General features: G+C 34.6%; 1 protein-coding gene across 1 annotated transcript; it reads right to left on the bottom strand.

Annotated features, from left to right (window-relative positions):
* Positions 1–767: 767 nt before the first annotated feature.
* On the bottom strand, positions 768–27691 carry LOC149410082 (E-selectin-like). The gene is made up of 6 exons (XM_089648736.1): positions 27402–27691; positions 8098–8155; positions 6822–7034; positions 3965–4170; positions 2783–2968; positions 768–1219 (listed from the first exon to the last, which is right to left on the bottom strand). The coding sequence occupies exons 1-6, from the start codon at positions 27457–27459 to the stop codon at positions 954–956; spliced, it is 987 nt and encodes a 328-aa protein (XP_089504862.1). The 5' UTR covers positions 27460–27691; the 3' UTR covers positions 768–953.

Here is a 27691-nt window from a genome sequence, read left to right as displayed (position 1 = left end):
TAACTTTTTTATACCTTTCACTATTGTACACCATATTGTTACTGTTAAAAGAAAACATTATATCAACTTGTGTACTATATATTGTCTTCATCGGGCGTCCCCAACTTTTTTATACCTTTCACTACTGTACACCATATTGTTACTGTTAAAAGAAAACATTATATCAACTTGTGTATTATTTTGATCGCAGTGTATTGAATTGATTATATACCATTAGTGCCACCTGTGAATTTAAGATCATATTAATAAAATAAAGGTTCTCGCCTCTGCTAGTTACTTGCTGTTAAATCACGTCGATAAAAACAGTCTCATGTACTAATACCAGTTGAAATTGACAGTGTCCATGAATTTGTAAACATTCTCTTCATATAAAAGGATAGGTTTCCTTAAAAACTCTCTCTTGCTCCAAAACAATCAAATGTTTTTACCTTTCCTTAAGAAAAACAGGAACCGGCCTGTATCTAGTAAATTAAAACGCTGTAAAAAGTATCTATTCATGGTGTACCTACATTGTAAATAAAGTGATTCAGATTGTCTCTCAAAATAACAGTGTTTAATTTAAAAGGACCCTCCATTTATTAACAACTTGTCAATTTGTGTCCCTACATCATTTCAGTGCAGAGATAACGCTTTAAGTCTTCCTCAGGCGTCCCCCTTTTTCTACCGTCTACTACTGTATACCACATTTTTGATCAAATTTAATTCGACTCATGTATACAAGCGAGGAAATCAACTTATATTTACCAAAAAATAATATTACATATTATACCTAGAGAAAGGTGAAAGAGATCGTTCCTTTCGGACTCCCAACTGGACTTCGAGTGGCGTTATCCCGATGCCTGTATGAGCCAACCTTGTTAAATACCTTTTCTACAAACCTTGGCCCTGTCTTTCGTATACCAACCTTTTTCTTAATCAGTAAGCCTGCTTGTACACATATCCACCTTACGTTATTAACATCGATTTAACTGTAATGAATTGAAAAAATGATTGTATTGAAAATTTGACTTACTCAGGGAGCACTTGGGTATGGGTTTATCCCACTGTCCGCCGCTGCAGAACATCCCTCCGAAGCTTCCACCAGCGCGAGTGTAGCCTTCCTTACAAGTAAAGTAAATGTTTTTCCCATCTGCTATCTTATTTGAGCAAGCTGTCTCTGAGTTGTCAGAATCGTAGCACGCGAAGTTCACAGTATTTGATTGCTTCAGATCGCATGTGACTGAAAATAAATAATCTTGATAACATTGGAAGTATTGAAAACAAATTAATGAAACATTGTTATGAGTTGTCCATATCTTCCTTTAATCAAGCATCCCCATGCACAAGTCGTATGCATTAAAGAAGAATATACATTTTATCTTGAGTCCCTAGTCAGTAAATAGAATTCAATAATGGCAACGATGGCAGGGCTGTCAATTAAATTGTTGATGACTCTATGTAACACATCCAGGTCCTACATAATTCTCCTGTCAGATATTTTTTTTCGGATTCACTAGTTATTATTCATGGTGTGAAATATTTGTGCAGTGTGCGATGTGCATAAAATCTTAATTCATCATTCATTATCTTATTCTATTTCTACGCACATGTCTACTTATCAGTAGCTTGCAGTGACATCATGTTTTACGATTTTCCGTTATTTTAAATAATTTAATAACAAATACAAATGTTCTTTTTAAATTTTGATACATCTATTATGTCTTTTAAAACTGACAAAAAAATGTTTTACTGAGGATTTGACCTTCCTATCCAAGAACTGGAGTCGACTCTAAAAACTATACAAACCTCGCCAAATGTTGATCGGGAAGTACCGACATTTATTTCGTATATTAACTGCTTAAATGCCTCCCGATTTCGGAGAAATGCGTATGTGTCCGCTTGTGTGTACGTGATTGCAAATAAAATTTGAATTGATTATCATTGACAACTAATCTATCTGTCGAGTTTCAGGTCGATCGAATATCGGAAATGGATATTTAAACAAAATATGACACATTTAAAAAAAACTTCGGATAAGCTACACAATATGTCTGTAGCGATAGCGACCCAGAACTTTCTGCGAAGGAAAATCCTGAAATATGGAATATATCGTTACTGCACGTCATAGTCTGGGATCCCGATACAACAAACCTCACGTCATCGAATACATAAAAGAAACTACTTTTTAGTGAGAATAGACAATTAGTAAGCTTATGTAAATTTTTTGATGTAACCGTATTACTTTCTCTTGAAAAAGATAGGTAAATTTTGTTTCTTTGTACGATCATTATTGCATGTAACAAAAAATCTTTATGATTAACTTTCATCTCAATAAATAGTAATATAGAAGATAACAACACTAATGCAGCAAATAACTCACCGATCACTCGCACAATTACAACATACACCCACTACGAAACATTGCTAAACCTGGACATATTTCATGTATCTTTTCTAATGTATAAAACCAATTTAATCAAATTTAAAAACTATTTGCACTTAACTTTTAACAACATTTATTAACAGTCAAATACAATTCATGATATATAGTGTATTCAAGAATAAAAAATAAAAACACTTCCATTCTCTATACAACATTGTCTCTTCGTAAACCCATATGTTCACGGTATTTAAAAAAATGTTTCTTGTATTTTTAAGTCATATGGGAGTAAAATAAATAAATACAAACATTATATTTTTATTTGGATTCCTTTCAGGGTAATGATGATGTGTTGCATACTCCAATGAACGTAGGCAAAATAGAAAATAAAAAAAGAAGAAACCGTTAATTAATAATGCTTACTCGGTTTACACTTTGGTTGTCGTTTATCCCACTTTCCACCCAAGCACGTCATGCTTTCAAGAGGTTCATCCGACTTGTACCCAGCTTTGCAAGAAGGTTTAATGACGGATCCGACAGGACAACCGTCTTCCAAAACAGGGTAGCACGACAGGCTTACAGAGTCCGATTTAGGCTTGTCGCAGAGTTCTGGAAATATAAAACATTACTAATTATTACTGCGGCATAATAAAAGCAACAAAAGCAAGTTGAGGCAAAAAAAGACCTTGGCCGTCCGGCGGACTGGGGTCACGAATTGCAAATTTTTGTATACGCCTTCTTCACTTATGTCTTTATTTATGATTTTATTTTAGGATATTGTGTCATCTTATTTTTATGTAACTTTTTGCAATTCTAATTGCTGCACATCTCCAGGATATACCAAAAAAGTGGCCGAGTAGCTGAGAGATCCCACTGGATTTGGTTAGGTTTTCGTGTCGTCTTTATGAAGTCTTTGACATCTTTTTCTACCTGAAACTTTTTTGGTGAAACCCATACATATCGGCAAGAAATAGAGCCACGCGTGTGTCAGTCGCTGACATCAGGTTAACGCGATCACGCCACGGTGCCTCGGTGACATTGCCTAAGTACAGTTATCTTCAATTAATTAAGTCGATTTAATTACATGGTATTCATCAATGACAGGCAATGGCAATGCCGCACCTACTTCAAGCCAACATTTGAGCTTAGCATTTTAATCTTTGTGTAAACTACTAGATAAGTTCCAAAGTGATAGATATTCTCAGTTGCTTGAAATGTCGTTTGCCGTGTTTGGTGTCCAGATCTGAATAGTTAGGTACTTCTCCGCCTTCCTCTTCAACATCTCCACCCACTACGCACTGCCTTTAGTCTCACAACATAACAGATGCCATTGTCTGACTGACTCCAGATGGTTGGAAGCAGTTGGGACTTCTGTGTAGTATTTACATAAAAAAGGAGGGCGAAGATACACCTCAGTAATATAGAGATAGTAAGCGCGCCAGTCACCCGACCGACGACGCGGCGCTGACGAGCTGGACCGATGGTCCTCGTACGCAGTGCATAAGTGAATCGCGTGGTATTACAGCTCTTTATTCATTCGCCTACATATTACGGTTCGGGTCCACTTCATGGTAGCTTTTAGTATATGTAAACATGACAACTCACTTTGACAAACAGGAATAGGGGTCCACCTTGTGCGTTGGCATACGGATATTGTTTTGGTTACCACATAGCCTTTGTTGCAAGTGTACTCTAGGATGGTGTAATCTTGGACGGATGAGCCAGGATAAAATACGCCGTCGTTATTCTGGATAACGTATGCCCCATTGTCTGGCATCTTGGGCAGTACGCATCCACTGATGCTATTAGTTCTGTAAAGAAAAAAAACATAAAAGTATTAAAATTATACTTAAAACGATTGCACGAGACAAGCGGGGGAGTCTGCACAGATACTGTATTTCAAAAATGATGCCCGGACACAAAGTAATGCCAAAAGCCTCTCAGAGAGTTCAGCATTCATAAAATACTTGTAAATATTTCAACTTGGAAACTGGTTGTTTTCAAGTGAACACGGTTACATCAAATAATTTACATATGCTTACTAATTGTCTATTCCAAAGATGTTTTTATCATCCAAAAGAGGTGCCTACGAAAAATTACAAAATCTGATCACCGGGATTCGTGTAGACTAATTTTTAAGAATCTCAAACTTCTGACAGTGACGGACATATATATAATGGAGTTATGCCTGTTAGTTCGATCATCTCTAGAAAAGTTCCCACAAAAAAACTCAACACATAAATACGCTACAAGGTTCACAGAAAACTTATTAATCCCAAAAGCAAACAAAACTATATTTCAAAAATGACCACACTACATGGCCATTAAAGTATATAACAACCTTCCACGTAGCATCAAACAAATAACCGACATACTTAAATTTAAATCATCACTAAAACATTTATTTTGAACAAATATCACCACAAATGAATACCTTACATAAATTAAATACCTTCGTTTTTTTATTTTTTATTTACATACATTTGTTAGCATGTAATTGTTGGGTTATGTAATATAATTTGTATTTGTTGGTTTAGCTGGAAGAAATAGGATGTAACCTATAAGCTATACCCTTTGTACTCTGTATTTTTTTTGCAATAAATATTTTTTTGAATTTGAATTTGAACTGTCACTTGTTCTGGTTGGTTTTAACTGTCTTAACATCGATGCTGGCTTTGTATTTATAGGGCCAACGCGGGTCGGGCGTTCATCGATGAGAAACTCCCCGTTCATTGAGGTTGGGTTTGGTTAGGTATTTTCCCTGGCTGCTATGTATTGCAGTCGGGGGAATAAAAATTGTATGCAATAGTTCTGTCCAAGTCAGTTCAATTTACCTTTACCGTCACCTTACATCTCTTTTATTTATTTCATAATAAAATCTACAGTTTTACATATAAGGTTTGATATTCAACATCTTCTGAGTAAATATTTTTCTAAGTGCAGAAAATACAGGAAGGTTTTAGTTTTCAGATTATTATTTTAGCTTTTGTCCATTTTTTGGTGTTGATATTTATTTACTGGTTATAATAACGATCAGTTTACCGTAATTTTGTTCGACATTATCGGAAATGGTAATTGAGCTCAGACAGTTCTTTAGTTGTGGTAATTCCTCGTCTGGTAGCTACGGGTGAAGAGTAACATGTTTATTTATAAGTGATTCATATTCCGCTATCGTTGTTGCGTTTATGCAAATTCATGTTTGATATTATCAAATGTCATCCTATCATTTTCTCCCATAAGCATGCGATACAACGGTAATGTTTCCGTGTATGCTTCCAAGCTTCTCCAGTACGTTTTATCGCTGAACAAGTATTAAAATCGCCTGCGACGCATGTACCACCGCACGCAGGATGCATATTTCAACTACCACTACAACTGCCAATTGGGAAATCAATAATGAAATTGCAGATCTCTAGCGCGAATTTTGGAATACAAAAATTTGCATCGCTGACCCCAAAGAACAATTCTCTATGGAAAATAGCAAGCGCGCTGAGACACGAAGATTACACGATCCTCCCCCTAGCGAAGTTAAATGACACAGGAACGGCGCTGTTGCTACAATAAAAAACTGACGTGCTCGTCGACGGTTTGGAGAGAGCGTATGCAGACATGGACGGCCTTTGTAACCCGGTAACCCTATTGTAGCAGAATCTCTTCAAAAACTGAGCCGAACGCTGTCGATATTCACTTTACTATGCCAAGCGAGATTGCTGTCACAATCGAGCGATTAAAAACGAATAAAGCGCCAGGAAGCGATCAAATACAAAACATATTACTCAAACATCTCCCGCAAAATGCCATCATATATATTACAAAACTTTTCAATTCCTGTCTTATAACCGGTCACTTTCGGCCCTTCGCGAAGGCGAACAAAGATAGAACCCAGCCGACAAACTAACGACCCATCAGTCAAGTTTCTACGTTGAGCCATGTATTTGAACAGATTATACTCAACAGGCTTGTCCTACACCACGATAACGACAATACTTTGTCAGACGAGTAGTCCGGCTTCAGAAAGAGGCAATCCATGAACTACCAAAACACCATGGTAGCGGTAGTAATAACACGTCCATATACCTAAAGAGAGTGGCACAAGAATAGATCCTTCAGAGTCATCATCAGGAACGTCAATGCGCTGAATTCCAAAAGGCGTTCCGCAAGTAAGTCTGCTGGGACCCTTTTTCTTCATACTATTCACATATGACATACCCCGCGACGATAGATGCAACTTATCGATCGATACAAATGAGGTCAAACTCTACATTTCCTTGCTCGAAACAAAAAAGAGACAAGAGACTGACCCCTGGACCAAGTAGATCGTGAGGGAATATAAGTTGTTATTACAAATTAGCTATAATAGTTAGTATAACCATAAAGACTTACTAAGAACTACTAAGAAAAATACAAAAAAATTGCACAGTGCATTATCTATAAAAAATAAAAATATTATTAAAAGCTTTACCCTATACATTTCAGCTGCTTAGACCAAGTGTTAGCGAACGGCTGGCAGACGGAGATGGGTTCGGATGGTTGGTAGCCGGGGTCGCACTCTATGTTGATGATGGTGTAAGGAGTCACGTCATTCCCGGGAATCGCGTTGGCTCCAAGCGTGCTGTAGCGCCCGTTGGCGGGGAATGGTGGCAGTTTGCATCCTTCGCTGGCCTGTCGGGTGTGACTGGAAAGTACCAAATAACGTTTAGCCCCTGGAAGGAAATTCTAAAAATAATACATGAATCAAAACTACCAACGTATATTAACCAGAGTAATGATAGAAGGGAGACTTTTGGTACCGGAATACACGATAGGCTTGTTAATCAAAGACTCATGTATACAGCGCCACACTAATACAAAAAACTGCCACTACAGACCATAGCTGTTCTGGTATATAGCCGATTGTTATCTCTAATAGTTTACTCCCTACCTTCCCGTCCCATAACCTTTGTCACCAGAAGACGGGAAGTACCTTCCGTAACATTTCTGAAGCGCCACTGATCACTGGTTGCTAGGTTGCATTTCCGGGTTACGTGCAATTCGAGAGAGGGAATATTGAGAACACCAAGAACAAATGTAGGATTTTTATTATTCTGGTGGCATCCTCTCAGAGTTCCATTTCGTTCCCTTTTCTATATTTCATACACAAGAAACTCGCAGCTGAAAATATTCCAACAGCTACCGAAAGAATAGCAATAACTAACATAATAAACAAAATAGAATGGGCAAAAGGACTACTAATGAACGATATTTCACACCCACAAATCCAACAATACCAAATTAATGCAAACACATAACAGTTTTATAGATCCTCGTACGTTTAATCTTGTATCAAAACCAATACAAATGGCTAAAAAAATATCACACTATGTGAAAAAAATTAAAATTATGGCTGACTGATTTAGATATTTGACATTATTCATATAAATTCCTTGCACACCTAGTGCCTAGTGGCAGTCAAGAGAATATAAATAAATTATAATATAATTTACATAATGCATCATTTTCTTTAGTTTTCGGATACGTTCGGAAATTATCCATGTATTTGTATTTTATTGCAAAGAGGAAATACACCGAAATTAAATTAATTTAATGAATTATATATTTCTGCAGAATGTGCCAGATGGGCTAAAATAATTCTAATGTACATACATATTTTGTAATTGATTGTTCAACTTAATTTAAACATTTGTGTTATGTTATGTATATTTTCTTTCCTAAAGATGTGGAATCAAAAATCTACTTACCGTACAAATTGAAGCAGGTCAGTTTTCAGATGAAGGGATGTTTCACTCTTGGATTGAACTGTGAAAAAATAGAGTTAATTTAGTTATATAAAATGTTAATGTTCAAATTTACAACGCACAATGTGAATACCGCACAAGAGTTCAAACCGCCCGAAGCCAGGGGGCTAGGATATTTTAATTTTAATTTTATGTAACCTAACCTAACAAGAGCGCCTCTGTCTGTACAGTGTAAAGAAAAGGGAACTATATCACCAGCCGGTCGGGCAGCATTGTGCGGCGGGTTAAGTTAGGGGTTGTTGGAATTTATTGATTCGGGTTTTGAAAAGGCCCGAACTACGTGAAGGAGGAAAAGCAGATGCCAGTAGCTCGTTCCACGTACACAAAAACGAGTTAAAGAAATGACCCGTTCTCATGTCCCGTTCCGCTAACGTCTGTTGAGTTTCGTGTAAGTGCACTAGCGCACAGGGGATCAATGCTTTTTTTTTTAAAGAAATGCAAACATTCCCGGGTTACGAATAACCTGACAATATTTGAAAATCTCCTACTACCACCACAGTAAGCGGAAAATGTTGTTTGTGTTGTGATGAAGGACTTATTGAACACACTACGCTACCGACCGGTCTTTTTATTTTTATTTTTAGAACAGCCTCTTTTCAGACTCAGCATGCCTACATTGCGCAGGTGCTATAGAGGCAATCAGTCTGTTGTCAATCAGACGGACTGCCGTCTTTAATTTATTTTAAATATATATTATTTATATATATTTATATGGTTCCATGCTAACTCAACACAGTGACTATTCAACACACCTTTAAAAAGTGATATAAAGTCATTAAAAACGATGATTTTTTTTAACCTAACCTAACCTAACCTAACTTACTTAACCCAGTTAATAAAGTTTTTGTTTCATCACTTTCCATGACTTTATATAACATTTTAAAGATGTGATGAATTATCATTTTGATGATGTATCCGGTCACCATTTATACACCTAAAAAGGCTTTTGTACAGCAAGTAGGTTAATCAAGTATTTTGGGGCTCCAGCCCTTAGGTGGCTTCCAAATTCATTTGTTGGATGTTGAATGATGTACCCAAGTGTGGAATGTTGTAAAGCTGAATAAAGAGAGGGAGGAGGGAAGAGATGGAGATACACACCAAAAAGCCTAAAGCTATTTTAAGGAACTTTTCCATTGTGAATGGTGGTCTTACCAGGGCGATTCTGAGAGTATGTAGGGTAACTAGACTGTAATTGTCCGCAACTAGTGATTGCACACTCTCACTTTGATTATCCCTTTCTAACTTGTACAATTAATTAATTAGTTAATTTGTTTTGTTATTATTTTTTTGTAGCTAATTCTAATTTGAAATTTTTTCTTTTTCTAATGTATATTTACATTCTTTCGAGAAGTAAGTTATTTATTTTTGTGTATTTTATTTTATGGATATCAACAGTTTATTATAAGGTTGGTTTATGAATGTGAAATTTACTTAATTGAGAAACCAATTTTCCTCAACAGTATATTTATCAATATATTACATATCGATGGTCCCCAAAAACAATTTTCAAATATGCAAATTTGCAGTTTTACAGTAGAGCTGTTTAATGTTTTGTTTGAGCATTTTTACTGTCATAATTTACTTCTACAATTAAATGAATCCAAAAAATTTAAGTATAATTTTGTATTCTGATAAAAAAACCATTGTTTTTTAAACAAATTGATAATTTTTTTTGCTAAATAGTGATGTAAACAAAGTAAGTTATTTTATTAAATCAAAATGACGCCACGCAGTGTTTTGCCATTATTGAAGAAGTTATAAATAATCATGGGTAATGTTACAGGGAATTTGAATAAGGTCATGATTTTATAATAATAATAATAATTGGATCATTTGTATATTTTTGGCCGTTTTTGTGCAAAATCACCTCAAGGGCGCTGTACAAATTTATAATACATTTGTATAATGATCTATGTGATTACTAACTATATATATGGAGATAATGTACAGTAAAATACTTACCTGGTATGTCACTTGAGATTAACACTCAATGAACATTAACTAATGGTTTATTAGCGAAATTTAGATAGAGGATTTAGGACATAATTGGATATAACTGGACTTTCTCTCAGGAATGTTATATTTAATTTAAGGGTATGACAGCTTAAGAAGGTAAGTTTTTAGTTTAGACCTGAATTCTGTTCGACTTGTTATGGATCTTACTTCCGGAGAAGGTTTATTCGGAGCCTTCGGCCCAGATACTCCGAAAGCGCGATCACCAAACTTAGTAGTAAATATAATTAACGCCTTTCGGCTTTCACATATGCTACTTATCTATGCGCTATTTTCAACACTTTTCAAGTTTTAAATGTTTTGGTGTATTTCAAATGGGGGATATAATCTTATTTTTTCAGAAACTATATGATATAATTTTTCCGTTTTACACATTTAAAATAAACAATACTTATTTCTAAATAATAAAATTTTAATAGCAAACGTGAAAAATGTTGTCAAAAACGCAAATTTTTGACAACATTTTTTACTACAATCGTAAAAAAATTGAGAGAACTCGATGATATCGAATACACATTCGTTTTCTTTGGGAAATTTGTAAGCAAACTGTACCTTCGCTTTTATCTAGTTCATGTAATAAATTTTTTTTTAAAGTTAAACCGATCGTTACAATTCATTTTGGCTAATTTTAGGATTTTATTAATGGATTACAGTGTAAATATTTGAAGCAAACTGGAAAGAATTATTATGTCTTTTTCTAACGTTAAAAAAATATCCTTTTCCGCACAATAGAAAAAAATATAAAAATAATTTTACTAAATATGGACGCCCGGTCAAATATGACTCTAAACCAGAGGTTCCCAAACTTTTTTGTGTTGTAGACCCCTTGCCATGTTTTTCTGTTTTTGGTAGACCCCCTACTTACCTGATATTGATTTTTTCGTAAATTTCTAACTGTAGTGAAGCTTAGTGTTAAAAACTTAAAGTAAAAACACATGTTCAGTTTTATATATTTATTAATTGAATTTAAATTACAACTACTCAAAATAAAATTTTGTATCTGTTATATAAAATAAACGTAACATAAAATAAACTAAGCAATAAGTAAATGTTTTTAGTGGAAAGGATGAACCTGATGCTTTAATAATAAATTATCAACATTTGGCGTCAATTTTGTAAGGTTTAATCTTAAGTCTCCTCGGCTAATGATGTCCAGTCTGTTTTTTTTCTCGTTAGGAGTTTGGTAACAGCGCTGAACCCCCTTTCCACTAGGTATGACGATGGAAAGGAAATTAAAATTTTCCTCGCTATATTCCATAATACGGAATAAGTAACGAGTATGTTTTTTTGCAGCCAGAAGTGCTGATATCCGTGCTTAAACTGAACCTTAAGTTCTTCGTTTGTACTTTTTTCCATTTTTTCTGGCTTTCACCCTTCAAATGTGTTCTTGGCCATCATTTAAAATTATTGAGAAATGAAAGGTGAATTTAAATATTAATTTTATTTAAATAGGCAAATTTCAAAATTATAATGAAAATTGGAGTCGAGATCAGACTTAGAAGAGATGAGATGTTGAAAGGAGGGGAGGCAATTTTAGATAAGGCTTGATAGAATAGAGGATATTTGTTTAGAGAGGGACAACCAAAAAATATGTAATCTAAAGTTCCCACTTCTAGACCATAGAATGTACAATCGGGAGAGTCAAGGACGTGAATTTTAAAAAGGTGGGAACTAAACAATGTCTGATCCTTATTCGAATGAGTAAAGAAATTTATTTTTTGAAAAAATGAGGAAATTGCTGAAACCACGGTTTTGATGGAATAATCCTTTGTATAGAGGCATAGCAGGCTCCCTTGGATTGACTAGCAATGTGCCAATACTCTGCCCAAACATTGCGGGATCTATCTTTGATGATGGAAAAAATGTGAGATAGGGGAATGTGGTTTACGAGGGTAACAACAGGGTTGGACGCTCCTTGTTTTGCCAAGGCATCCGAAATATCATTACCCATGATACCAACATGTCCAGGAATCCAAATCAGAGTTACAGTTTTACCAGAGCTTTCAATGGAGGCTATCATCACTCGAATAAGGCATACAAAGTGATCATCAGGATGAAGAAGAGGACTGGATTTAAGTTTTTGGAGGGAACTAAGAGATTTCAGTCAGTTTCTCTTGTTTTATGACATTCGTTTCTTCTATGTCACCATATGGGTTAATTATCCACGGTGGTATTACCATAATCAAAACATCCTTAAACTAGTTTCAAAATCTGAATAGAGGGCATTTAAATGTTGAACGTAGGTTGAAACGTCGTCTTCCTGGCAGTTTGTCTGTGACAAATTGGGGAACTGGGAAAATTCGCCCCGTCCAATATATTGCTTCATTAGCTTAACTCTGGCAAGAAACGCTGATAAGATGGACTTTGTTTTAATCAAATTTAGACTGTCGCCTTGTAACTGCAAATTATACATATTAAATTTTGTAAACAAATCTGTTAAATAGGCGATGTCTGTTTTCCACTTCATTAAATTGTCTTTTAAAATTTTATCTTTAGTATACAGAAATTCTAAAATAGTCTCAAAAAGTGCAAAAAATCTTGTCAAACATAAGCCTTTCGACAGCCAGCGTACATTCGTCATTTTCTTCACACAACTGCGCAAATAACCGCGTATTCAACGCGTTGCTTCGGATTCGGTTTACTGCATCAATGATTGAAGAGATTCATGTAATCTAACACTCAAATTTTTAGCAACTAAATGTTGTCGATGGATGACACAATGTATTGCTAACACCCCTGGCACATTTTGTTTTAAATAGCTTATAAATCCACGATAACGTCCAACCATGGCAGGTGCTCCATCTGTAGCTACTGACATTATATTTGATAAAGGGATTGCTTTTTCAATGAAGTAATCCTTCAAAACATGAAATATTGATTCACCTTTAGTGTCGGTTAAGTGTAAGTAAATAGGTACTATCAGTGTATGTTGAGATCCACTATCGTGGACCCCCATTTTCATTTCATGGACCCCCAATTTTTTTTTTCGCTGACGTAGACCCCTTGCAGGTTGTCATAGACCCCTGGGGGTCGATATAGACCACTTTGGGAATCACTGCTCTAAACGCTGGAGGGTTTAAGTAACTGACTTAAGATAGATGAGGTACCCAGTAAATGTTTTTAGGTAGATTTTGCCATTGTATAATAAGTAAAGTGTATTTCAAGTTGAAAAATTCTAAATGAGGATTGTGTAAATAATAAACAGCTCTTATGAGCGTGTATAACATCAACTTAATACAGTAAAGAAGGTAAGAACATAATAAAAGTTCTAAATGAAAATTGTATAAATAGTAAACAGCTCTTATAAGCGTGTATAACATCAACTTAAGGCGATGCACTACGTCGTGTCATATTTTAAATTGAGCCGCTATCAATAACAACCCTTACGTAGATGGCGATAAGATTTAAATTCCCGCTTAACACCATCCGCCTGTTTTGATTTATGCAAGAAAAAAACATGGCCAAAAAGTGCCTTTTATTTTATTTTGTGGATGTTCAGGCATAAATATTATTTTTTTTTCAATCATTTTATAAATAACTTAATTTGCCACATTATACAATAAAATCATAACCGAAAATGGGTTCGTAAGTAGAAGATTTTGAACTTTAAAACAGTTTTCATAGGCCTTTACATTATTTTTTTCTGGGCTTATAAAAAAACTTATCTAAAAAATACTCGATTATTTCAAAGGCCAAGATGTATTCTACTCGCAGGATTTAATTAAAGCATCTGAAACAATTCTAGGCGACCAAATTTTCAAACCAAAAACACATGATTTTGCATTACTACGTATGGCAACGCCTTAATACAACAAAGAAGACGAATTAAAATGATTCGAGCAAATTCCAGTTATTAGAGTCTCGACACGATATCAAGTCAAAGGTCACCAACAAGATACGACGAAACATATATTTAAAAATAGTTTTTCCTCAATGCTCTTCCAATCTCCGGGTCATAAATACGAAGAATACCTGTCTACAAATTAATTACTTGTTGTCTTTCACACGACAAGAGATCAATTATTAAAACAAAATGAAGGAAGCATTCAGATAAATTGTTGAATTCCGTTTAAAATAACAAAGATTATAAAATAGAATGGTTTTCACTAAAAACCAAATCTTTTGAAAGGTTACAGGTATCAAAGCCAGAATTTAGTTTCATACAGTGCTCATACTCATACAGATGCATTGCTAGCGTACATTATCTTTGAAACTAGTTAATCGAATTCAGAAAATTAATTACAACGAAAATGAAGAAAAACAACAATTTTTTTAATGCACTGTAATCACAGACATAGGAATTAATATACGAGAAGATAATGGCGAGGGGTAAAATCAACTGTTGAAGAACGAAGGGAGTGAAGCTGACTGTGATTCGTCAATAAATCAATCTGACAGTAAATAGGCATCTCGCATTATAATATCACCATTTACTTCTTAAAAGTAAAATCTGCTTTGGAATGAATAGACATTTTTACATGGGAGCGCAAATTACTCGCCACGTTATGAACAAATTTGCGAAGTCCAAATTCGGCAAAAAAATTCAGTTCATTTTCAGAGTCGAATATTTCGTTTAAGTATTTAGTTAAGACACTTTTATAAATGTTCATAATTTACTTCCCAGCAACCAACCAGCTTTGTGTTTCGCGTCCAGACGTTTCTCGATGTGATAGTAACAACTGATTCATATTATACGATGTGAATATGCTTAAAATAAAGTAAAATAATGCTTATATATGGAATGTAATACGACAATTGGGTTTATTCTCTTTTTCACATCTATTTTTACAAGTTTTCATAGTACAAGTCAACATTTTGCCGTGTTATTTCGTATAATGAACCGATGATGCCTCGACCATAGTTCGCACGAGAATGATGACGTCACGTTTTCAAATTTCACTTGAGGCCATACGCGAGCACAGCCGGCTCCAATGGAACCGGTATGGGGAGTGGGGATAATACGCTTTTAATCACTTAGGGCAGGTCTACTAATATTCATATGTCTATGACTGTAATACTTTTCGAATATTAGAATTCGATTCACATAATACAGTATCTTTAATGAGGAATATATAACTAAGAATATGTCTCTTCTTAGTGTGTCTTATATCACCACGAAGGTAGGTAATAGGCATAAAGATCGCTTGGCAAACGGAATGTAGAAATAGTTGTTTTTATTTAGTTTGTGAATTATTTTTCTTTAGTATGGAGGGGGGATTAGAGAGGAACATCTAGGTCTGTGAGCTAGTTTAGGGCCACAGGCATCGCCCTGGGACCTTTTTAATCCCGCCGGGGAATGAATACAGCGGGCAATCGTTGGACACATGTTCGGTAGTCTTCACACATTGCTGACTCTTTAAGGCCCCACCTATGCATCATGTGGGCACAAGGGCTATGGTAAGACCTTATCATATTGATTGCGGACCAGATTTTATGAGACAGTGAGAATCTAAGCTGTTTCTCAGTGGGATCGTGCATGAGATGGGTATATTGGCAATCGAAAGATTGCCATTAAAATCGCCACCTATCTTCTGGAGTGAGAGATAATCGGAGGAACCTCTCTCCTTCCATCCAGAAGGGTTTTCGGGAATCGAAGCTGGTGAGAGGTGCAAGGTGAGAGACGACATCATCGTGCAAAGGTATTGCGCATTTTTGCAGCGCCTTTTTGTGTTCGTTTAGTGTTGCAATCTCTTGCGTGATATTTGGCGGGGTTATATTTAAAAGTACGGGGAGCCAAGGAAGAGGTGTAGATTTTAAAGTCCCGCTGATGGTTCGCATTTTGGCATTAAGTTAAACATTGATCATGAAAGAGTTCTAGCCCATACTGGAGTACAGTATTCAGAAGTTGACAAAACCACAGCAATGGATACCGTTCGCAGGCTGTTGGCGTCGCATCTCCAACTAATTCCATCTATCTTATTGACTAAGTTGAGCCTTGTCCTAAGTTTTTGAACACAGAATTTGGTATTCTCCTGTGAATAGATAAGATGGAAAGTTGTCGCAACTGTTTTCGACCCAATTGACTTTAGTCGCCAATTGAGGAAATATTCTCCTAGCAGTTCATAAATAAGTCGTACTGGGTTGCCATCCTCTATCATGTCGTTGTCATCCTGTATAACAAGGAGGCATTTATGCCACACCGATTCGTAGGCCGCAGGGATAAAAGAACTCTACCCCAGTCTTAAACCGTTTCTCTAAACCAGATTTAATGTGTGTTGTCAGTGCTAACACCTGGTCGCAGCAGTTACGGCCTGGTCTGTAGCCAGCTTGCAACTCTAGGGGTTTGTGCGTGGTACTTAAAAGCGAGATAGGCCGTTATCTTTTCGAATCCTCTATTCAATAGAGGATTCGAAAAGATAAAGAGTCTAGAGTCTATTGGATTTTGAATTTAAATTTTGTGAATAATTCCACAAGAAGGAAAAAGATCTTAATCTAGGGAAACTGTCGAAAATAATCATAGCCATAAAAAAGTATATTTTAATAGTAGTTGTAGTTGTTTCTCGTTCACAATTTTCTAATTAAAATAATAATTATTTATTACTTTTCGCTTATAGTTTACGTTTAAATAATCCAGGAAACAGTTTTGGGAAAAAATGTACCTACAGGTGATTTCTTCACAAAAACAGCCTTATTCAAATATTATTATCATTAACGTAATTAACAACTTTAAAAAAAAATTCTTCTTTATCGAAACAGTAGGAAAAGCTTTAATCTTTCCATAGCATATTTTTGGTATTAATAATGTAAACCAAATCGTGGGAAAAAAAGTGATTTCACTGATAGAAGAGCATTCATCGATATTCAGCTGCATTATTAACCAGGAACAAATTAAGGGAAAGCCGATTTTTTCCAAGTAAATAATACCTACCTAAGGGAGTATTTTCACAAGTCCACACTACTTCCCCGTTTGCTGCCCCCCTGTGCCCCCTCAAACATTGCAATTGTAGGGTTCTCGATTGACTGGGATAATGAGAATGCATGGTTAGTACGAGTATCACATGGATTTGCTCTCTGAAACGCGCTACGAAAGTTTCCAGTCTAGGAGGAATGGGCCCTTAAAGTAACAGAATTTAAAATAATAAACTATTTTATTGACAGCCAATACCTATTGGAATACTTTAGGCATATTTTATTTTGCTATAAAATTTAGTATTTTGTATCTAGTATATATTCTTATCTAAAAATTACCAACGTGTATTTAATTACCAATATGATATTCTTCAAAACATTGAGACATAACCCAAAAAAAAAAACTGGATGACGTTAGCTTCATTAAAATTTAAAGGGAATTCATTGAACATTTTAATGTTATGTCTCTGATTTACTTGCAGATTTCTGTGTTGGGAACTCTTTAATAAAGTAAAAGGTTATTTTAATATAATTGTGTTTATTTACGTAACAATTAATAATTCTGGATTTAGCTACACTGTTCATTACCCGGTTGGTAATTCTCTGTTTCTAGAAGCTTGTTGTCTGTCAATAATATCCCACGGGGAATTGCTACACTCTTGTGACATCTGTCGGACTCTGGAGTAAGCTTTATGACTAGTGCCATCTATCGCTTGAATACCCAACTTATTACCATACATCACAGTTTTTAACAATGTTCTTTTTTTTGTTCTGTTTTCAACTGTTGTAAATTTAGTTTTTAGTTTTAAAAATGCCTTAATAAGCAAAAAATATTTTACATTGTTGTACTTTAAAGACTATTCTATTTGAAAATATTGAAAAGTAACATTCCCAAATGAGGATTAGTCATCGAACAACGGAAGTGTATAGTCGTGCTCTGTGTTTGACGAATTACCTACCTCCTATTGACGACAGATAAGCAATTATTGTTACATGTTTGTTTTAGATTATTTGTTTGTTTTATTTAGTTTTTGATTAAGTCGTGTATACAGTCAATCAAATAAACTGAATTATTTATTCTTCTTTAATTATTTTTATCGATTAAATAATTTATAAAAATGGAGGAGAACGAAAATCGTCCTACTGACCCCGAGTCCATATCCAATATTACAGATGGCTATGAATCTGATGCTAGTCATGTTTCTACAATACTTCCAGTAAACGAAGACCGTCTTGAGTCTAGATGTACCACCCAAAATTAAATCTTTTTCTCAATCCAATGAAACCTCAAACTCTCGTGGAAGTCGTAAGGATACCACAATACCAGAAACTAAAAGTACTGAACTAATTTATTCTCTGTCTTCTTTGGCTCAAGGGCAAATCATTCATCCTCTGGATTTTGGGAAATTAATTTTTACTTCCAAAAACAGTAACCTTGGCATAGTTAATGGATCAATCAAACCGGAAGTCAGTTATAAATTATCCATAGAATTTAAACACCTTAAATTTAAATCTTTTATTCCAGCATACCAGCATACCTTACAAGAATGGGCTGAGTGAGAGGTATTCCAACCGATCTCTCAGTATCTGAAATAGTTGATATTCTTAATGATTCTCAAGTGACCCCTGAGGTAGTAAAAGCACGTCGATTAAATAACAAACATACATCTAATGGAACCACTACATGGAAACCCTCACAATCGGTTGTTATTACTTTTGAAGGCCAAACTTTGCCATCTCGGGTATTTATTTATGACAACGCACTTCATGTGGAAGTATATAAATTTCTGACGATTCAATATTTTAGCTGCTGCCGTTTTGGACATTCAAAACCCATATGTCGTTCCCTTTACGTTGTTTTTATTGTGGAGAAGACCACCCTTTTGATCTTTGCTAAAAATCATCGAATGATCCACGTTGCATTAACTGCAATGGAAATCATACAGCGGTTAGTATGGCCTGTCCAGAATTGACCAGACAAAGGAATATTAAACAATCAATGGCTTCAGACAACATTTCCTATTTCCAGGCATCAAAATTATTCCCACCTTCAATAAAATCGTTTGCAGAGGTAACATCTACCTCAATTCCTTTCAATCTATCTTACTCTAAATCTCCTCCATCATCTTCTCACACGGAAACAATTTTTAAATCACTAAAATCAAAATCAAAATTTGTTGTTTCTTTCTATTATAAATCTCAGGCACTCAACGGGAGTGCTTTCAGTGTTCCTTCTCTTCCCTTATTTTCCCTTAAGTTGTGAATGAAAATTCTTTATTTATTCAGACTTTAATTACCCTCTTAATTTGCATTCTTTCAAACAAGAATAATGTACTGTCAAACACTGCCGATTGTGTTAAATCTTTATTTTTCTGTCTTCCCAATGGCTCCGAAACTAAACAGAATACTTCAGTAGAATATCAGAAGTCTATTCTCTAATAATTTAAAACTTGTACAATTACTCGATTTATTTATTTATTTATTTATTTATAATGTATTACAAAAAACATGGTAAGTAACACATTATTCCCAATGAGTTGAGATAAAACTCATTACGGGAAGTACAGACACATAAAATACATTTTACAAGGATATTACACTTTTAAAAGGAAAAGAAAAATAAATAAAAAAGGAAAAATACATTGTTAAGAATAGAGATTTTAGAAATACTGAGAGACATCTATACACATGAAACATAGTAAACCAACATATGAAAGCGAGCGAAAATTCACTGGTTTAAAAACATTTTCAGGAAATAATCTTTAAGCGTTTTAACTAATATTTTTTTGTTAGTTACTGATTGCTTTATTTCATTAGGTAATGCATTGTATTGTCTATATGCAATATATTGTAATGAGTTAATACCAAATTTTGTTGTGTGGGTAGACGATGCTAGGTGTATTAGATTTTGGGACCGTGTTTTGTGCTGGTGTATGTCTGAATTAAATGCTGGTTTGATGTTAGTGTGTGAGGATCTATGTATGATTTGTAATATTGTACAAGTGATATTGTATTTAGGTAGAACCGTAAAAGGAAGTATGTTTGTCTTTAAATATATATCTTTGATATGTATATCCCACGGTAGACGGTAGATATTCCTTATTGCTCGATTTTGAATCACTTGTATTTCTGATATTTGTTTTTTAGTAATAGTGCCCCAGATACTAACTAAATAACTCAGATGGGAGTGAATCATCGCATAGTATGTGGCCCTTAGTAGAGATGTAGAGAGAAGACCTTGGAGTCGGTACAGTACGCCGGTTATTGGGGATATTTTAGATTTCACATGCTCAACATGGGAATTCCACGAAAGTTTAGAGTCTATTAATAGCCCTAAATATTTCGTGACTTCTATATTTTGGAGCTTCTCAGTTCCAAGTGTGATATTCATTGGCACATAATCCTTATTACCGAAAGTTAGGTAGTGCGTTTTTTTTATATTGAGGCTCAATTTATTAATACGCAGCCAATTAGCTAGAATTGAGACATCTACATTCATTTGAGACTCCAGGTCACTCAGGCTTGTACTGTGATAATAGATTACAGTGTCATCCGCATAAAGTTGGAGGTTTCCAGAGATACCACATTTAGTTATGTCATTGACATATAGCAAGAAAAGCAGAGGCCCAAGAATTGATCCCTGTGGCACTCCACATGTGATTTTACCTAAGCCACTCGAGACACCTTTGACTTCAACAAGACAAAATCTATCATCTAAGTAGCTTCGGAGGAGATTTAGGGGCTTCCCAACAATTCCCAAATATTCCAATTTCTTTAAGAGTATTTCATGATCGACCGTATCAAAGGCTTTTTTGAGATCTATAAATATGGCTGCCACATATTCACCCTGGTCTATATACTGTTGAAGGTTGGAGATAAAATCAAAGGCGGCACATTGAGTACTAGAATTTTTCCGAAAGCCATATTGTTGTGGTGTAAGGATATTATTCGCAGATATGTATTTTAGGAGTCTATCTTTGATTATGGTCTCAAATACTTTTGAAAAAACCGATAGAAGTGATATAGGACGGTAGTTAGAGATACATGTTTTACAGTCTCCTTTGTGTATAGGTATTATCTTCGCTAACTTTAATTCATTTGGAAACTTTCCCGAGGACAGTGACCAATTAAAAAGTTCTGTAAGGTGACCCGCTAATTCTTCTTTACAAGTCTTAAGAACTGATGGTGTTACTCCATCGAGTCCCGGTGCTGCTTTCAGCTTAGTTTTAGAGATGATCCTCAGTACCTCATCTTTGTTTGTCCTAGCCATGTACAAGGATCGGCAAGCCTTCGGTTCCACAAAAACGGTATTACAGTCATCCGGGAATGACGGAATGGTAGCTGCTAGCTTTTTTCCTATTGAGAGAAAAAACTCATTAAATGCGGATGCTATTTGGCTCGGATCCTTAATTACGCAGTCATTTACCACGAGGGATTCTATTTCGTTAGTTGGTTTATGTGTTCGGTTTGATAGAATAGAGTTTATGATTTTCCAGGTTTTAGTGGGGTTATTTTGGTTTTGTTGAAAGCTGTTCGCATAATATTTGTGTTTTAGATTTCGCCTATAATTAGTAATGGTATTTCTCAATCTCTTTTTAAGTGTTACAAGAGTAAGATTACCAGGGTCTTGTTTCCACTGCTTGTGAATCTGGTTTCGTTCTTTGATTAATGTATTTAATTTGGAATCAAACCACGGAGTATTCAGTTGTACCCGACTTCTTAATCCTGTTTTTGGTGTAGTTGTACCTGATTCTATTGCCTTTTTAATGTGATAATTGAAACTTTTAAAAGGGTCTTCTGAGTTGCTTAAGTTGATCGTGAAATTGTTATCAAGAAGATAGGATTTTACTGACATACTGTTGATGATAGGTCTCGTAATCCGGGATTTGGTTCTATTATTAAAACATTTTTTTGAGTTGTTCTTATAATCAACAATAAGTATATTATGGTCACTAAGTGGATCATCAATATTCGATATAGTAGTCTGAATGTTTTGCCTATTTGATAAGATGTGATCTATTAAGGTGCAGCTTGTATCAGGGACTCTCGTGGGAAATGTTTTGTTATGTATTGAAAAATTGTAAGATTGTAAGATGTTGCAAAAATTTAATGAAGAATGTGTGGATATGGATATGTCAATGTTAAAGTCTCCGAATATTAATGTATCTTGTCTACTTTCGTTCAGTATTTTTTCTAGATGTATTAGAAAATCCTGCATATTTGTGTTGGGTTTTCGATAGATAGCATAGATGTTAACTGGTTTCCTATCACTGCTACTAAGCGTTATACCTAAAAAGGAATTTTCATTTGAGAAATTTTCAATAATTGCACACTTCATAGTATCAATCACATATATTGCTACGCCGCCTCCTCCTTCGTTGGGGCGAGAAGAAAAAACACTTTTGTAACCATTCAGGGAGTAAAACTTTTCCTCTCCAATCTTAAGCCACGTTTCCGTAATGACGAGCACGTGTACAATGTACCGCGAACTTCTTACTTTTTCTTCGATCTCATCAAACTTATTACGGATGCTTCTCGCGTTCATATACATTATTCGTAGACAGTTCGTCACGGGATTATAATTCTCGATGGTGAGGCACTTATGCTCATGTATCTTACACTCCATAATCGATGAACATAACATTTCTGTTGTTGCCATTTCCAAATGGTTTAAACCCTCGTATCAGTTTAAGATTCCTAGATATCATTTCAATGGATGGTATAGGTGGTGCTGTTCTAATTATTCATGACTCTATCGTTTTTTAATAAATCATTTTTCGTACTCTCTCTTAAAAGTAGTAGCTGTTGTATCTGATATTACAATATTATCAATATATATCCCTCCCTCTATTATTTTTGTTGAAAACGAATGGTCAACATTTATATCTCAGATCCGTCCCCCGCATATGTTACTGGGTGACTTTAACCCTCTTTTACCCTCAGGTAGTTAATTAAAAAACTGTTCTGGCTGTAATTTTTTAGATTTTATTGATTCCTATAATCTATGTATTTTAAACGACGGATCTCCATCTCGATTCACCCCCTCAACAAAGGAAAAGTGCTGTCGATTTATCTCTCTGTTCTTCTTCAGTGATACCCAAATGTTCTAGGAACCTTCTTAAAGACCCCTTTCCAGTGACCATTTCCCTATTATATATTTTTTTCACAACCTAACCACATCGAATTCATTTTCATATTCTAATCACAACGAAAAATGCAAATTGGAGAACTTTTTCTTCCGAATTAGACTCTCTTGTCCACTCTACAAAGTCTTCTCTTTGAAACATCAGAACACAATGTAATTATTTCCTAGTATAGTTATAAAAACAGAAGAAAAATCCATCCCAAAGCGTAATGTCAACATTAAAACAAAACACAAATGCACTCGCACTGTTAACTCTAGAAAATAAGCAATTTCCATTTTCCGCAAATGCATGTCTTTTGAAAACTTCTTATCGGTGAAACGCGCCCAGGCAAAAACGTATTTTGAAAAACAAAAAACGGTCTGGACGGCGAAAATAGAGATAAAGATATAGATATAGAGATATGCGACCACTTTGACAATTTTTTTTCTAATATTGTCTTCTCCTTAGCTGATAATATACATATCGAACGACTTATTTAGAACACCACACTGTAAAGCCAAACATGCGCAAAACTCTTTAATAGGACGTATCTGTAAAACTCACAATGCGTCTAGAGATGTACACATTTTCAAATGTAACTTGAAAACATATAAAATGCAACTTACTAAACTGATAACTTAAATTTTCATTTTGTGAAATAATCCTATCATCTTTATTTATTTTATTGTTTTTATTATAATCATGCGAAAACTGTATTACTACGAACTGTCTTTAATTGTTTTTATAACATTTTGTAATTCCATATAATGTTTATTCTTTATATTTCTTTGTCATTTAAAAATATATTGTATAGGTGCAAATATTTAATCAACGACTAGAATTAATGGAACATTATTGGTCTAATATTGTAAATAATTGCTGTTTATGCTAAATGTATAAATGACTGTTTGTTTCCTAAATAAAATAAAAAAAAAAACAAAATCATACACAATCCAGCCAATGAAATAAAATTAGCGCATGATAGCATTGAATCATTATATCTTTTAACTACTACGGAATTAGAAATAAGTAAAATAATAAAATCGTTACGTTGTTTGTGATTATTTCGTTATTAATAATTAATTTACTACAAAAAGTATTCGATTGGTTGTGTGTGATGTTGTTCATTAAATTCCAAGTTTTTCAACTGTTATTTTCGCATTTTTTATAAAGATCACCGAAGTGTGTTTGTTTTAAGTTTCGTTTTTTGTAATAATATTATTTATTACTTCTAGGAATTCTGTTTTCAATAATGTGTTGTTTTGTTGTTTTTTTTAGTTTCAGATATATCAGGTTATCCAGTCTGGGTTATTTATGTTTTTAGTGTTAATTTTAGTGGTGCTATTATAATTAATTTTATTTGTGAGGTAGTTTAAAAGATTGTCATAGTTTAAAACCGAGTCGTTGAAAGGGATTTTGGATGATATCATTCTTTAGATTAATATGTGTATATTTTTTGGGCCGACTTTATAGATGCGTTTTTTAACATTTTGTGTGAATTACTTCAAGGAGTAGAATATTGTGGTCAATAGCAGATAAATTTAATATAAACAACAGAAAATTTATATATTGATGAAATGAAATATCTTGTTTAGAACTAAATGCAATACGTTTTGGGAGATTTTAAAATGAACAAATAATAACCAAGGTTTTCAGGAAGCAGGTACTTATCGGTGTTGGTCAATGAAAACGAAGTAACACTCGAACTTAAATGTTACAATGAGAAAGCATTTTCAATTCTAGAATTCGTGACATCGTTTGAGGACATTGAGTTAAAAAAACAAGGCTATTAGATATATTATCTCTCTTTAAGGATATGACTTTACAGATGTGGGGGAAAAATATTAGCTTATGATAATCTTAAAAATCAGAAATAATGGTGAGAAAATATGAATCTTAGGATAAAATTATTTGTAAATGGTATTGTCGCATTTTAGAATGAAAAAAATATCATATTAATAAAAAAATAGTTGATGGAAAAGATCGCGATAGTAGATAGATTTAATTTTACTGGTAATAAAAATAAAAGCAAAGTGTCAAACAACAATACAAGGTTTTCCAATAAGAGGTGTTATTTTTATATTCAATCGTAAAAGATCAATGGTTTCGTTGCTTGTGTGGCACGTAGCGCCGTTTTGTTGAAAGTAAACGTTGTCCAGATCAATACCATCCAATACCGACCAAAAAAAAATCATTAATCATCTCTCGATAGCGCAATCCATTCACCGTAACTGTTGCTCCGGCCTCATTTTCGAAAAAGTAAGGTCTAATGATTCCGCCGGACCATCAACCGCACCAAACAGTCACACGTTGAGAATAGGAAGTTTTTCAACAATAACTATTGGGTTTTATGGGCCTCAGATGCGACAATTATGCTTGTTGACGAAACCACCGAGGTGGAAATGGGCGTCATCACTCAAGATGATTTGCATTTGATTCACTCAAGTGAATTTTAATAACTTCAATGCGTTGTTGAAGCGTGTATTGTTCCATTTTTATTAATGGCGTAGTTTCTACTTGTCAAAAGTCTAAAAATGACAGCTTCAAAAGTAACATCTACCAAAATAGCGGGCTATTCAAAATAACACCTCTTATTGGAAAACCCTGTATTTAATTCCCTGATTTACCTGCGTGCTCCACACGCTCTTCTGCCCTGATTAAAATAAATCAATGCAAAACAAAATATAAACCAAATTTGTGCTTGAAAAGACAATGTAACAATAACAATAACAAAGTGGACCTTTTCAACTGCGAGCTTAAGCCTTATTAGCATTTAGATTTAGTGCATATCTTATTAGCATACCTATTTGGTGCATACCTTATAAGCCTTTTTAGCATGTAGATTTAGTGCATACCTATTTAGTGCATACTTAATTAGCCTTATTAGCATGAAGATTTTGTGTATATCTTAGTGGCATACCTATTTAGTGCATACCTTATAAACCTTTTTAGCATGTAGATTTAGAGCTTACCTTATTAGCATACCTATTTAGTGCATACTTTATAAGCCTTATTAGCATGTAGATTTAGTGCATATCTTAGTGACATACCTATTTAGTGCACACTTTATAAGCCTTATTAGCATGTAGATTTAGTGCAGAGGTTCCCAAAGTGGTCTATATGAACCCCCAGGGGTCAATATCGGCTTGCTGGGGGTCTATGCCGGCGAGAAAAAAAAATTGGGGGTCCACTAGATTCAAATGGGGGTATATACGAGCGGACCCATATTTACCTTATGTCAACATTTAGGAGTTCCGTAAATAACACAATAGACCTTACAAAAATATAATAGACCGAGAAATTACTTATTTGATTATTATTTAATTACTTATTAAGTTGTTAATTGAGGTATATAAATAGAGTCTATGTTCCTTTTCTCGTCAGAATTAATATATTCAAGCAAAACTTGCACATTGGAAGCCGCGAATTTTCCTAGTTCCATAACTTGTTTTTGAAAAACGTCCAGGGTAATAATGACGTTCAATATTTAAATGCACTTCACACAGACTTCAAAACTGTTTGAGGACATTTTGAGTAATGAAATGGAACGTTGAAAAATCGGATATAATGTGATAAGAAGAACTGACCGGAATAAGCACTGACAAAGAACTTTAGGGGCAGTTCTGTAGGGCCAACTACAGAAAGAAATTCCCATTGCTTATCCTGCTTCATTTTCATTTGGTGTAATACCTCACAAGGGCGCCCCTGTCTGCACAGTGTAATGACAGAGGAACTATACCGCCACCCGGTTGGTGGACAGGCAAGGGAAGGGAATCTTTTTACGAAAAAAATAAATGATTATCACATGGGACGTTAATAGTTTTAGGAAAATTCAATATTCGGCAGGCAGGGGGTATACGGAATTTTTTTTTTTTGGCAAATGGTCTACAGGACAAAAAAGTTTGGGAACCTCTGATTAAGTGCATACCTTATAGCCTTATTAGAATGTAGATTTAGTGCATACCTTATTAGTATGCAGATTTAGTGCATAGTGTCATTGTTAGAATTCAGATTTCAACAGCCAACCTTCAAACTATCCTCCTCCGCATCTTCATCCCCTCACAAAATTCTTACACTTTGCATATTCCTTTACACTTGGCCATTTGCACACTCAGATGAACACTTCAAAGCAGTACGAAACGTTGGCTCAAAAAGTTATAGCAAGCGTATTAACACCTTTATCACCGCAAAAACCAAACAACGTAATCAAATGGCAGAAAGAATCTTAAATTTTATGATTCAATTTTGACTGGTACTTACCCAAGAATAAAAATAATGCTAATACGTGAGCCACACCATTTCCCAATAACTTAATCATGATTACACTACACACAAACTAACATCACTGATCAACACTGACCAACACTGACTAATCTATGCACAATAGTAACAAACTCACATGACATTAACAACAACTAACACAGATTTCGGCAACTCCACTTCTGCAGTGTGGTATAACCAATTTTGTTTCTCGGTTTTATCACAGCTAAAGGTGCATTAATTTGATGTTGTTGTTTTTGTATTATCAACGCGGACGACTTTAGCCGTGT

This window comes from Hesperophylax consimilis, chromosome 28 (genome assembly GCF_061612785.1).
Source record: "Hesperophylax consimilis isolate HC1 chromosome 28, BYU_Hcon_1.0, whole genome shotgun sequence".
NCBI classification, from domain to species: domain Eukaryota; kingdom Metazoa; phylum Arthropoda; class Insecta; order Trichoptera; family Limnephilidae; genus Hesperophylax; species Hesperophylax consimilis.
This window is presented reverse-complemented; position numbering and strand designations above follow the sequence as displayed.

What these genes read in the sequence shown, in the direction of transcription:
- LOC149410082 (XM_089648736.1), bottom strand. Translation starts at nt 27,459, where the DNA reads ATGATTAAGTTATTGGGAAATGGTGTGGCTCACGTATTAGCATTATTT. An exon ending in GACCTGCTTCAATTTGTACG is followed by an intron (nt 7,035 to 8,097) that starts GTAAGTAGATTT and finishes GGTACTTTCCAG; the next exon opens with TCACACCCGACAGGCCAGCG. An exon ending in AAGCAGCTGAAATGTATAGG is followed by an intron (nt 4,171 to 6,821) that starts GTAAAGCTTTTA and finishes TTTTCTTTACAG; the next exon opens with AACTAATAGCATCAGTGGAT.